This window comes from Rhinolophus ferrumequinum, chromosome 8 (assembly GCF_004115265.2).
Source record: "Rhinolophus ferrumequinum isolate MPI-CBG mRhiFer1 chromosome 8, mRhiFer1_v1.p, whole genome shotgun sequence".
NCBI lineage: Eukaryota > Metazoa > Chordata > Mammalia > Chiroptera > Rhinolophidae > Rhinolophus > Rhinolophus ferrumequinum.
This window is the reverse complement of record NC_046291.1, coordinates 11,201,737-11,215,700: the sequence shown is the minus strand read 5'-3', so window position 1 is coordinate 11,215,700 and position 13,964 is coordinate 11,201,737. Positions and strand designations below refer to the sequence as shown.

At 40.0% G+C, this 13,964-nt stretch overlaps 1 protein-coding gene across 1 annotated transcript in view; it reads left to right on the top strand.

The window, feature by feature from the left end:
• NYAP2 (neuronal tyrosine-phosphorylated phosphoinositide-3-kinase adaptor 2) overlaps window positions 1–13,964 on the top strand; it is a 246,869-nt gene that overhangs the window by 180,933 nt on the left and 51,972 nt on the right. Inside the window, exon 6 of the mRNA XM_033111355.1 lies at window positions 1,577–1,783. Coding sequence (XP_032967246.1) covers window positions 1,577–1,783 — 207 coding nt within the window. The remainder of the gene's footprint in view (window positions 1–1,576; window positions 1,784–13,964) is intronic.

Below are 13,964 nucleotides of genomic sequence, written 5' to 3'. Positions count from 1 at the left end.
CCCCAGGGCTGAGGGAAGTTAGCTGAGCAAAGACAGGATATAAGGGTATTCAAAGCAGGCAAGGCAGGAGAAAGTAGCTATAGAAAACAGCATTGTTTTTGCTAGAGGTGGAGTGGAGGGGAAGAAGCTACAACCAACTTAGTGATGTTTCTTGAATACCATGTTCGGGTGGGAAGTGACAAAGTTAGAGAGGAAGGGAAGAAATGGTAAAGAATCTTGTGGATCCTAACAAGGAGCTTAGACATAATTCTGTGGATAACAGGAAGCTTCTGGAAGGATTTTAGTCAGGTGTACATTATAAGTAAATTTGCATTCTTTTAAAACACCTTCCTATGTGCATTACAGAATGGCTATTCCCTGAAATAACACTGTTCTCATGGTAGCACTCTTAAAACCATCTTTATTACATGTGTTTCTGAACACTTCCGTACATGTATTACAGAATGGCTATCACATCCATTCCCTGAAATAATACTGGATCGTATTTGCATTTTGAATAGATCATTTTGGCAGCATATGAAGCTTGTACTTTGGGGAGTCCAGGACACAGTCAAGACACAAGTTTCAATAATTCAGGGGTGGTGATTAGAGCTTGAACCAGAGCAGTTGAGGTAAACAGGATACAAAGTGAAACAGAAAGGAGAGTAAGATATTCAGGAATAAAATCTGCAGAATCTGCTGACTTCTAGCTGGATGGTTGACTAGACGTAAGAAACCATTAGTTTAGTAAAATCTGGTGTCAGTTCAGTATCTGAAATACACAATTTGTGGTTTCCATGGGGCATCCCAGTTGGAGATATATATATATATTTATATATATGCTTTTAAGCTAAAGCTCCAGAGAATGATCCAGGCTTATGATAAAATATTTAGAAATCCCGATCTTTCAATTGCTAGTTGAATCCTGAAGAATAAAATCATAGAAAAATAGAATGAGGAAAACAGTGACTTAGCTAGTAACTTGGGGACAGCCACCATGTAAGGGACATGTGGAAGAAGAGAAGTTATAGATGACACAGAAATGGTGTTAGACATAGAACACAACACAAGAAGATGGGCCATCAGTGAAGCCAAGAGAATTGAAGATGTAAATAAGAGCATAAGCAAGGAGTTGTCAAATGGCTTAAAAATGTCTTCTATTAATAAGTTTGCCAACTCACAGGCACTAGGTGAGCTTAGCAACAGTAGTTTTAGTGGAGTGGCTGTGTGGAATTCATGTCACAGTGGATAGTGGAGTCAAGGAAACATGAGACAGTACAGAGAGAGTATGAAGTGCTCTTTAGAAAGCTTTCTTGAAGATGAGCAGAGCGAAGTCGCTAATGAAGTCTCAAGATTCACTGACCTTCTCCTCTTCCAAAGAGAAAACCATTTCCCAGCAATATTAACCTGCACTCCTCAGAAACAAAGACCCTGTGTAATCTTTGGCCCTGTTTGGCCCTTTGTGCAATGGCCTACACACACCTAAGTTTCCAAAAATATATTGGAAGCATCTAAGGAAATTGTTCTTTAATTTTTCAAGGACTTTGGGAAGGATTTGACTTTTGCTTAATGGAATGTAATTCTGGTTCATATACAGAATCCACAGAGGAGCTGAAAGTGCGAAGTCACAGCACAGAGCCGTTACCAAAGCTGGACAGCAAAGAGAGAGGGCATCATGGGCCATCTTCCAGAGAGCCTGTCAAAGCTCAGGAATGGGATGGAACCCCGGGCCCACCTGTGGTCACCAGTAGAATGGGAAGATGCTCTGTGAGCCCCACCTTGTTAGCAGGAAACCACAGCTCAGGTAAGAAAGAGAATGATCTCCTGGACGGTAATGCCTTGTGTCTCTAGAAACTGTTTTTATGCAGTTATCACTTGGAGAACCACAGCCACAGATATCTCTGTCTACTCACAGGGACAGCATACATATCCCTCATCCACCGGGATGTAACAATATGTTGGACCACTCCAGGGATCATTATTCACATAGACAATAGAGAAGTAAATAGTGATTCTTGGAGCTATGCAATGCAGCAGTCCTGACAACTTGAAACATCTTGTATTCAATTTCATCTAGAATATCTAGAGTCCTCATCTCATGCAGTTTTAACTTATGAAGTTTAACTGATTGAACATTTATGCCTCCTTTGCTTCAGAAACGATTTTAGGTAACTGGAAAAAATTAACAAAAAGAAAAATTGGGATAAAAGTGTAACAAAGATGATCTGCAGGCAGTAGAGAGAGGAGGTGTTAGGAGCCATCTGGAATGGTGAACTGAAGACAGTGACTGAGAATTGGGCGCGGTACTACACATGTCCAAATCTAAACCCAAAGAGCTAGCAAATTATCATCTACTCTACCGTTCAGTTTCATGACTTGAAATTAATATCTGCAATGCAGTTTTGCATCGTTAATAGATAAATATTATTCAAGTTCAATTTTTAAAAAGCAGCATATCTTTGCTTTGAACTGACTGATGTAGATCATGGACTCAGTAAGAACTGCCAATTGAAATAAACAACAAATAGTCAAGCAACTTCCTGTAGTTCTCAGGTTTCTATTCCCAAATACTGTTACGGCTCTGAAGGAAAGACCAGTTCTTTAATGTTCTTTTCAGTTCAGATACTCATCTTTTTTTTTTTTTTTTCAATTCATGGGGTGCCAATGGTTAGTAAAATTACATCGATTTCAAGTGCACAATTCTACAATACATCATCTATATATCACGTTGTGTGTTCACCACCCAGAGTCAGTTCTCCTTCCATCACCATATATTTGATCCCCCTTTCCCTCTTCTACTCATCTTGGAAAGCAATTTACATGAGTTTAGCCTGTGGTCTCTCTGACAGTCATGCACAAAGTTAAAACTGAAAGAGGAAGGATGATCTCGGTATTTGGAAAGAGCTGTTTCTAGAACAGTACCCAGGCAGAGGCAGAGCAACAGTTTCACCAGACTTAAAAATGTAACTGAAAGTGTTGGTGATGCAACCATATCATGTACTCTGTGGATAACCTCTTAACAACATGAGTTCAAATCTGGAGAAGGAACATTGTGTGACTTTACCAGAAAGTTAATGATATGTTTTTGATACTGAAGTATAAATAGCTGTAGTTGTGTGTATAAGGAGAAGATATCTTTGCATTTTGTCAAAAAAAAAAAGAAAGAGACATGAACAAATAGTATTTTGTAGGGGAAAAAAACAAAAACAACACTCCCAAAGATGGTTGACATCACTATTAAATTGGGAATTATGATTAGTTTTAGGTTTATTAGTAGTATTAAAAAAATAATTCTCTATCTGCTCCAGTTCTAACCAAAAAACATGGGCAATCTCTGCCCCCATTTTGGCCAAAGATCTGTTTTATGAAAAACCAGAAGCATTACCTGAGTATTGATTATGTAACAGCCACTGTCCTAGGATCTGGGAACCCACTGATGAATCAGACATCCTCCCATGTAGGTGATCAAAGTCAAGTGCAAGACAGACAGATGGATCATTACAGTGTAAGGTATTATATACAAATAATATGCAAAAGAGAAATCAATTAATTTTTCCTGAAAGGGTATGATTTCAGCAAGAACATTCAGAGGCTTTGGGTAGATAGCATAATAATTGCTAGAGGATATAACATTTGAACTAGAGCTTGAAACATCAAGAACTGCTCATAAGATGACAGAGAAGAAAGAAGTCTGCCTTGTAGATGAAAACCTAAAATGCTATGGACGGAACCTAGTTTGTTTGGCGTGAAGGGTTGGGGAAGGTTGACTGAAGAAACTGCAGAGTAGGTTGGAGCCAGCTAGTAAGAGTTCTCAAGGGTTTTGTGTATTAAATAGAAATGTGTTTAGCCACAAAGTACCAGATGGACCAGTTAGCAGTGGCTTAAGTACCGACGACCTGTCAACCACCATTGCACCCGATCTGAAGGTTAGGCGGCTTCAGGTGTTTTGCAACCATTCAGTAAGTCATCAAAGACCAAAGAACTTTCTATCCTTCTACCTCTCCTGTTCTGCTAACAGTGATGATTTTTATTTTTTTCATAATCACCAGCTGACTATGACAGTTCTGGACCTCGTGCCCCAGTAGACTCTCCCTTTTATTTAGTCGGTCAGAACTGGGAAATATGTCCTCTGGACCAATTACAGTGTAAAGGGAAATGGGGTTTCCATGGACTTATAGAAGGTCCTTCTTTCTCTTAAATCAAGGGGCCTCTGCCTTATACCTGGAAATGTTATCAAAATTTGCAGGGATAAGGGGGGATCATATTGCATAATCGATGGACAGTATCTGCCACATCATAGTTCACTTTTGAACACTGTATGGTGGGTATTTTGTAGTCATTTAAGTATTTTTAAACATAGGTATAATGGAATTCAGTTTTCATTATGAAAGACCCAGTCATGACTCCACAATTTAAAGCATGGGTGACTGACTGGGAGGCCATTTACTGAGATAGAGATAGTCAATACGAGATGTGAAGCAAGGCTTAGGTAGGAAAGTCAGGACTTACATTTTGACGATGTTAAGTTGTAAATGCTCTGGAACATCCAATTGAGAAGACAGTAGTAGACAGTTGGAATTACAGGTCTGGAGCTAAAGAGATTTAGTGGAACTAGAGACTGAAACTAGAGACCTTTGGAATGGTTAGAAACAAATGATTCTAAACTAAGAGAATGGGAAACTGAGATTGCGCCCTAGGGAATCCAAACATTTCAAAGTGTGGGCAAAGGACCAAGAACCTGTGAAATAAATGGAGATAAAACAATGAGACTGTCCACAATTAACTTTTACTGAACACTTAGTAAGTTGCGTAAAAATGGGTAATATGTCTCTGACACTTTGGCATGAATCTTCCAGTAAATTCAGAGTGAAGCAGAATTTATAACATACTTTGACTTTCTTCCACAGCCAACGCCTGAAGCATCTCTCTTGCTTTGCGGCCTTTAAAACTGATCTCGGGAGTCTTTTCAGCTCTGTTTGTACAACAGTAAATAAATTGTCTACTGACCAGAAGAAATGACATAAATATCTTTAGTCTCTCATATTCTCCATCTTAGATTATGAAGGTGGTAAACACAGGTGAAAGAAAAAAAGATTTTGTTACATTTTTGATAAATTTTTGTATCCGCACTAAAAGAAAGGTGACATGTAGGGGTGGATGTATGGTCACTTATATGACGTCAGTGCAAGTTAGGGTTTCTTATGTGAAAGTGAAACTTTTGACGTGAACACTCAAAAGAGCATTACAATTACCTGAACTTTTAGAAGTCAATGTCTCCCAAATATATTACTGCAATTATATCTATCGAGTCTACCCTTACACCAGTTTTGAGGGAAAAAGTAGAAAGGGAAAAATGTTCGTTATGTTGTCAGTTTTGATTTTTCTGAAAAGAAAGAAACTAAAATGTGTGAATACTATTCTAGAAAATGTTATAGTCCCACAAGCAAAAAACATATAAAATAGAATATCTGAATTTCACTCACCTTTGATGTTTTAAACAAATGACACCATACTTAAGGAATGCTCATCAGAGAGAGAACCTCCGTCCAGAATAGACAGGTAACTACATGGAGGGAGTATTTTGGACTTGCTATTTTGGAATAAAAGACAATGAGTCAGTATTTACTCTTTCTACTTTTTCTCTTCGTATTTCCTCTTCATTTTTGTCTTCTTGCCACTGGGCCATGGAACTAATCCCCTAGCAGAATATACTAGAACTGCAATGGATAACCCTCCTCCATAAACAACAGAGGTACTCACCTCCACACATAATACTAGAGAGGAAAGGAGGTTCCACCTGTTCGACCTGTAAAGTCCCCCCTCTGTCAACTTTCTGCGTTTCTCTCTCTCTCTTTCTCTCTCTCTCTCTCTTTCTCTCTCTCTCTCTCACACACACACACACACACACACACACACACACACACACACACACTGCTACCAGTCACAGACTATTGCTTTACCAGAAGTGGTTTAGCCACTTGAAATAGTTGCTCTTAATAGCTCTTTTGAGGAATGGAGGAATTGCTGAAGTAAAGCGAATGGTTGTGTCAGATCTCAATTCTAATTAACATTGCCACTGGTTGCTGTGGTACTTTATTAAAGTCACTGTTGTTTAGTAAAACAGAGATTCCCTAGAGGGTGATTCTGGAAGGCAGTGGAAGACTGGGACCCAAATTGCTCATGAAAATAATGGGAAAATGTGGAAATCGTATAAGTATGTTATTAACAGAAATTCAGAATTCAGTCACTGAATCAATCAACAAATAGTTTCCAAGCAGCTTGTATCCAGCTCTGCAAAGGTTTTAGGGGGGCAAACACCCAAACACACACAGTGTAGGCTATATGAAACATGGTCTCCATCACAAAATCTCATGGTGCTTCTTTATGACACAAAACTATTGAACTTAAAGTAGTTAATTATAATCAAATGTTTTATTTTATTATAACCTATGAAATGTATTATCTATATACATTCAAATCACAGAAAATTAGTGTGGACTTTAAAAAAAAGATGGAGGACTTACTGAGAGACATACAGTCTTAAACCAAGATTATATCAGGTCTCTAAAAGAATCATTATTATTATTGTTAAGTGAGTAAAAATAGAAAGAGAGAACTTTCCACCCAGGATGAAGAAGATGAACAAAAGCTGAAGTGGACCTGACTTGGCCCTCAGGCCAGACTGACTGAAGAAGCTCTTTTGGAAGTGAACTCAGAGGCCTTGGCTTGATCTTATATAGAACAGTCTTCAAAAGACCGAGCTTCTGTGTGGTCAACCTTGTATGTTTCTGCTATTCTGAGAAGGGCCACCATGGGATGCAAACAGGCACCTGGCGGGCAGGCAGGTAACGTGAACAAGTGAGTGACAAATGCCTCCTTCAAGACAGACACGCTTGCATACTCCATATACAAGAATGTTCCTTGCTCTCACAAAGGAAGTTATTTTCTCCATTTTTCTTGAAACTTGAAGCCCTTTTGGTCTAAGTTATATATTTTAACCTCTATTAGAAGCATAGGTATGGAGAATTATTTCTCCATTGCAAGGAAAAGCTATTGCAAACTGACAAACACTGGGGCCGAGTGATGGATATGCAGGTGACCTGGAAAATACAGGGCATCTCTAGGGGACAGAAGCTACTCAGCACCAGCTGATGCTCATCAGGAGAAATGCTCAGAATTCCCAGATTTAATTTCTATTAGGTTACATCTCTCAATTTTTAAATAGAGCTCAATTTTCAAAAAAAACATTAAATATAAAAATTTGCTTCCTCTGGCCAGATAAGACCTGAAGGCGATCGATTCACATTTTCTGGTTTGTAAAATCAAGTGATGACCATTCAGTAAAGGCAAGAATTTGACCTTGAAGCAGAGAAGTTGGGTTATGGCAGAAGCAGCAAGTGCTTGTAGACATCCTACCCTCTTGGCTTTTATTTTCTAAAAACTGCAGCCCCTTGAGAAGAGTCGAAGAGGGGATATGAGAGAGGCCCATGGCCTTTGATGGTCAAGAAGGGAGGGGAATTCTTAACTCCAAAAAAGGAATAGAGGTCTGGCATTCCACGAACAATGGTTAAGGACCAGCAACATAATGCCTTCCTGGCACCGTGGCATTGCCTCTGATTGGGAGGAAGGACAGGTGGCAGAGCGTTTGCATGGGGCCATCAGTGAAGCTGGATTTTGTGCTTCATGGTTCCAACCTCCAAAATATGGAATTCTGTACTTCAAGTTTATGTTTAGAAAACAAACTCCCCTGTGACAACCAGTGTGAGCAGAAGACTAGAAGGGCCATCTTGTATATTCTGCTATCAGAAGTCCTGGGCTTTTTCATGACCCATTTCAGGAAAGCATTTCCACCACCATTCATGAGTCAGACCTTCATATCCAAAAGGAGTCCTGTGCTTACAAGTTCAGAGAAATGAAAAACAGTATGGATTTAATTTCATTAAAAAAGAAAGAAATGTGCCATTTCTAGCACACACATTTGTAGAGTAAATTTTATACAAATAATAAAGGCACGTGTAAAGTATAATATAGGGGTTGAGTACTGAGGTTTGGGCATCCAGCAGATCTGGCTTTAAATCTGGATTCTGATTTTTATTAGTGATGATGTTGGGCTTGTCCCTTCATCTCTCTGAGCTTCATCCATAAAATTTGGGTGAGAATAGTACCTAACTCATAGATACTATTGAGAATGAAAGGTAAGAATTAAATGAGATAAACTATTGACACTCTTAGCATGGTGTCTGGAGCACAGTATTAGATAAACACTAGTTATCACTATGATTCCATATACAGTTGCAGATTTCTCTACAGTAGAGCTGAGAGAATCATTGGTCTGAGGTAATGAAGAAAAGTTTTCTCTAAGTGGTGACATTCAAGCTGGGACTCGAACTGTGCAGAATTGAGGCAGGGAAGGTCGTCAAATTGCAGCAAAAGAAGTCATGGATTATTCTGCTCAGGTTGGTGAGAGCTCTGACTCCAATATGACACTTAGTGCACCCATACCCCAAACTATGGTTCTTACACGATATTTGCAGCTCTAATTCATATTCTAATCACATCTGTGAAGATTGGGAAGATCACAGAGATGCTAAGATGTTAGCCCATGGCCTAAGAGTGGATACCTAGCAAAATGGAGGCCATTTAATATAAGCAACTAAAAACTCGGGTTCAGGAAAGGGGACTGCAGTGGAATCTCAGAGTGTAGTCCTTGAAAACTGAATTTTTATCAGTTGATTTATAAGAAAGATGCTTTCCTCTTGAAAATTGTGAAACATATTCACTGTACTTTATATGATAACGCTGGAATGACTGGCTAACTTTGCTGAAAGACCTCCTGGCAGCCATAACTCAGAATTTATGAGTCAGCCCTTTCTATACAAGAAGAGCCCCACACACACAAGTTTAGAGGAGTGAAAAACAGGAGAGCAACTCAGAATTGGACAGCAGGACTAGGAATTGTGGAGCAGTATGTATGACAATAATTCCTGGCAAACCATAATAAATCTGTGTAGTTTTATTTTTCTTTTGTGCAAATAAACCATGATTTACAAAAATGTTAATAAATTAATACTTTGATGGTTATGACTTGAAATTATAGAGCACTCTCATGCCCAGTTTCTCTATGTTTACAGAAAAGATAAAGGAAATCTTACCATGTAGATCATTATGAGGATTGAATTTAAAAATGCATAGAAATGTCTAGTCCGAAGCTGGTTTATAATAACTAGTAGAGCAAGGTTTATTCTGTTTGCATTTAATTTTGCTGGAAAGGTCTCTGGGTTTTTAATAGGACCAAGACTGAATGTTTCCTTTGGAAAGCTCAGCTCATTGGAAATACAATGTAAGGTTTTCTTTAGCTACAACTGGCTGTAGGACTATTAGTGCAGTCCCCCATGTTTCCCTTATTTGTGCATTTCCCAACAACGATTTTAGGCCAATGTGACAGCCATTTTTGTATTCCCTTGAGTCTGCATTTATGAAATTTGGAGAAAGGATCAGGTGCAGGCTTAAGACGTGGTGGCTGCATTATACACAGTTATCAAAAAGTAATCTTAATCTCTCACAGCATTTCTTTTCTGCCCTGTCTCAGTCATGATGGCAAGGATGTGGGAAGCACAAGAAAATATTGATGTCTGCAAATGTACACATTTTCTTTAATAAATACCTGAGTTGACATCCATTCATCTATCAATTCAGTTTTCCCTCTGTGTTTATTTTCTAGCAAAAATGTATTCAGCATCTACCCTGTTCTATGCAGGGGCTAGATGTGGGGGTCTAAAGAGCACTAGATAAATATGGCAGAATCGACTGTGAACTCCCAGAGCTCATAGTCCAGGAGCAAAGACAGAAAATCAAACAATAGATTCTTATAAACGTTGTGACAGGAAAATGTTCAGCACAATCACATGATTTACTCTCTGGATAAAAGGAGGGGAATTCATACAGTCTTCCTGGAGGAAGTAAATTTGATACTAGCATGATGAATAGCAGACAGGCAAACATGAGGAGATAGAGTGTTGCCTGCAGCTCACTCATGAAGTATGGATGAAAAGATTTCCTTTTAGAACCCGATTAGTATTAAATGTTTTACTATGGGTACATAATTCCCATTTATCTCCTCTATCTCCTTCTTTCTTCTATTTCTTCACATGGCCTGGCTCCTTTGGGTGCTGTGGTTGCGGTAACAGTCCCAATGACTCCGCTTTCCCTGCATCTGCTCCCTTTGTACCATGCTTCCGTAACTCCTTATCAAGAAGTAAGGTCTCTTTCAGAACCCTTCAATCTGGGTTGGCCTTGCGTCTTGCATCAACCAGTAGTATGAGATGGAAGTGACTCTGGTCCATTTTGAACTTCAGCCTAAAGAGCTTCCATGAGCTCTCTTCAAACCCTACCACCACCACGTAAACAAGCTTGAGGTAGCCTGCGGGAGAATGACATACGCATAGAGCAAAGCCAAGAGTCCCCAGCCTTCAGCTAGCCAACCCTCAAGCATGTGAGAAAGCATCGTACAAAATACTAGAAACAGCGACTTGACCCACAGCTGACCACAGATGTATGCGTGAGCGCAGCCAAGATGAGAACCATCCAGCTCACCCACAGACTAATGAACAAAACTGCATGAGTGTCGTTTTAAGTAACTGAGTGTGAGGGTAGGGTGAAATAATTAACTGGTGTAGGCACCATGATCTGTTTGAATTTTGCTGGTTTTCTCTCAAATGAAAATACTTTATTATCGCATGAGAAGAGCATATTCACTGAAAAACAAAAGGACAAAGTAAAAAGTGAAAAGTCACCCTCCCACCTTTTGCTTCACCATCCCACTTCTCAAAGCATCATTTTTTAGCCACCATGGTTTCATCATTTAGGGCCTGTGTATTGATGGGACTATGAGTTCTCTGTTACAGTCATTTCTTTTATGCAACAGGAACAACACACCAATCTGGCAGAATTCAGGTTTCCAGTGTAACCTGGGCTTCGTGGTAGGAGATTGACTAACTTCCTGCTTGGCTCCACAGCAGCCCTAGGCAGCTGTGGACTTCAGCATCTACGAGCCTCAAGGCTGCTGTTCGGTGTCAGATCAAGCACCAGATGACAGTGCTCCACATCTGCTCTCCTTCCCGGTTATAACTGGGTGCCTGGTTATTTCCTCAGGGAACATTGGCCAGATCCTGTCGCTAGTCTCTGCTCCCTATTCTCACACTGCAGAGTTTAACTCTCCCTTTCTGAACTCTAGTAGTAAACACATGACGGAATTCTCATTTGGAGAACAATATAAGTTACATCCCCAATAGCCCCACTTTCGTTTCTCTGTGGAAAACTCTGACTTCTGCCTGCTAGAATCTGTCTTGACCAGAGAAATAGTTTTATTGGTATTTCCCCTTATATTGGTGGTAGGGCTTTGAGAAACCACCAGAAAAGGAGAAGTGGGAGTCAGTTAACCATTTAAAATAGCCAAAGTTAATCTTTATTAAAGCTAGTTACAAAATAATAGAAGGTATACTCTCATGTTCCAAAGCAAAAAGCTAGACCACAGAAGCAGAACTTGCAAAGGAAGTGACAACAATTAATTTTGTCTTTAAGTGAACTCTCATCTGTAGCCTAGGGAATTGTTAGAGACTGAGAGGCTAGAGAGCAGATATTAGAGAGAATGTGAGATAGACTTATGAGTGTGTGTGTAAGATGCCTCCATTCCCAAGAGAGGGGGGGCTGAGAAGTCAGCAGTGTCTTCCCCAGTGGAAAAGCAAGTGAGAGACACTTTAATGGGATCACATGGAAAGCTAGATATCTGTTTCTAGCCATTGAGGGGACACAGTGAAAAAAATAAATGTACAAGAGATTAGCTGAAAGGCCTGTGGTCACAGAGCAGAAAGATGGTGGTTTACAGATGTGTGTAAATTATATTTCCCATGACCAGATTAGGCCATGGGAAGGAACCCTAGATACGTGGTTTGGGTCATGGGACTGCCTGGAGTGGCACGTAGTCCACAGGACGTGGCTGAAGGCTCACTACAGGATGCCCAATGGGCAACCTGTCAGGGGATCTTCAAATGAGAGATGGCCAGTCACAGGTTGCCTTCAGGGTCCACTTGAAAGCACGCCAAGAAGAGAGGTATTTACCTCTCTTCCCTTCCCTGCTATGGCCAGAGAGTGAGACTCCAGCTCACGCTAGTGCCCATCAAGAAGCCCCTTTCTGCCCCCTCATTCCTCCTCTTTCTTCCTACCTCTGCCCTCGTGAGAGGGCAGACATGGTGGGCACCAAGTTGGAGGCAGAGATGTAAGAACATGGAAACAAGGCAAAGAGAGAGAGGTCATCTCCTCTGTGTGCCAGGAACAGGCCAAATGGGCCAGGAAAGAAGTGTTTCCTTGAAATACATTCAAAGTTGTAATTAATGTAAAGAGCTAGGCACTTAAATTGTTACTTCAATACGATGTTCTGTGACTTGAAGAAACTGAAGAATTTTTAATTATCAAAATGAAAAGGAAAGTTCTGGGACTTGGCCTAGATTTCTCCCAAAGGGCAAAAAAGAACTGCCCCCCTCCCCCCTCAGTGCAAGTTGGAACTGGTTTGTGGGGAGAAAAGAATAGCATTGTTTTTGTATTGTATCTAAGATCCTCTATGTTGAAATTAACAGTTAAATACACACGTTTAAAGAAAACAGAACCTGATATAATTATAAAATTTGCTGTAAGATCATTGCAAATTATATTTAACCTGAATTACAGAATTTATCACCTGTGTGGATCATCTGTGATGCATTTAAAATACTGCCTTATATTTACATACCATGTGTTAGTTAGCTTTTAAAATACTATTTTATAAGGGCTATTTCATTTGATCTTCACAAATACCTGTGTATCTATGGTCTGTGTTATGATCTGATTATTCAGGGGACCGAACTACATTTCAAAAGGAATCCAATAATTTGTCCAGACTCATTGGTAAGTAGTAGATTCAAATCAAGGAATGGATTTTGGGTTTCTGACCCATAATGCACCTCTCTTCTCATCATTTAACTACATTGGGTTTCATTTTTCCCACCCGCACGCTCATAAAATTATTTGTTTATTCGTCCATTTATTTACTCAACTGTTTCTTTCAATAGACTTATCAAGCGTTGAGCCTGTGCCAGTGCCGGGAGGGCAGGCAGGTGTTGCTGTTAATCACAAAAGGTGAAAACGTAATTTTACCTTGTGGTGAAAGCCACCAAGGAAAATGATACTACATTCCCTCTTGAGTGTGTTGCAGGGCATCCTGATGACACGGGAATGGAGCTCGCAGGTGAATAAGGAGAAAGAACAATCAAGGGAGTGGACTCAGGAAGTGCAATGAGCCTGTGACATGAGTGTGCCTGGCAGAGAGCAAGGGACAGTGGCCAGGGAGGAGACCAAAAGCCTGACAAGGGACAGGCCAAGCTGGACACACCAGTGATTCTGGTCTTACCTAAAGATGACAGGAAGCCATTTGTGGATTTTACTAATAAACTCCTGGGATTTTACACTCAGGGATCCAATTTACAAAGTCAGCTAATGTATTATCATCCTAAACCCAGGGAAACAGAATTACGAAGGTAATGTGTATGCTGCCCCAAATAACCTGCCTTTGTAAATCCAAAGAAGAGATGTTTGCTCTCTAGCCATGAAAATTTTCTGTTCCTATAACTGAGAGGTGATCATAACTGATTGTTTAATATATCTAAAAATTAATTCCCGGGTACCTAAGCAACCATGTCACACGTGTGGGATTTTTCCTAAAAAATAGTAACATTATAAATGCTTGTTGTTCTTTGGTTCAGTCAGTTACTCATTCAGCAAACCTGTGAGAATCCCTGATTGCACAGCTCACGCTGAGGTCATGACAGATGACCTTCACCTTCAAGGAGCCTGTACTCGTCTCCGATGGCACTTGATCTTATACAGCAAGAGGGCAGCATCACCCTGATTCAGTAAGACAGGACTGGACTGTGTTGTCCAGTAGCTTGTATGGT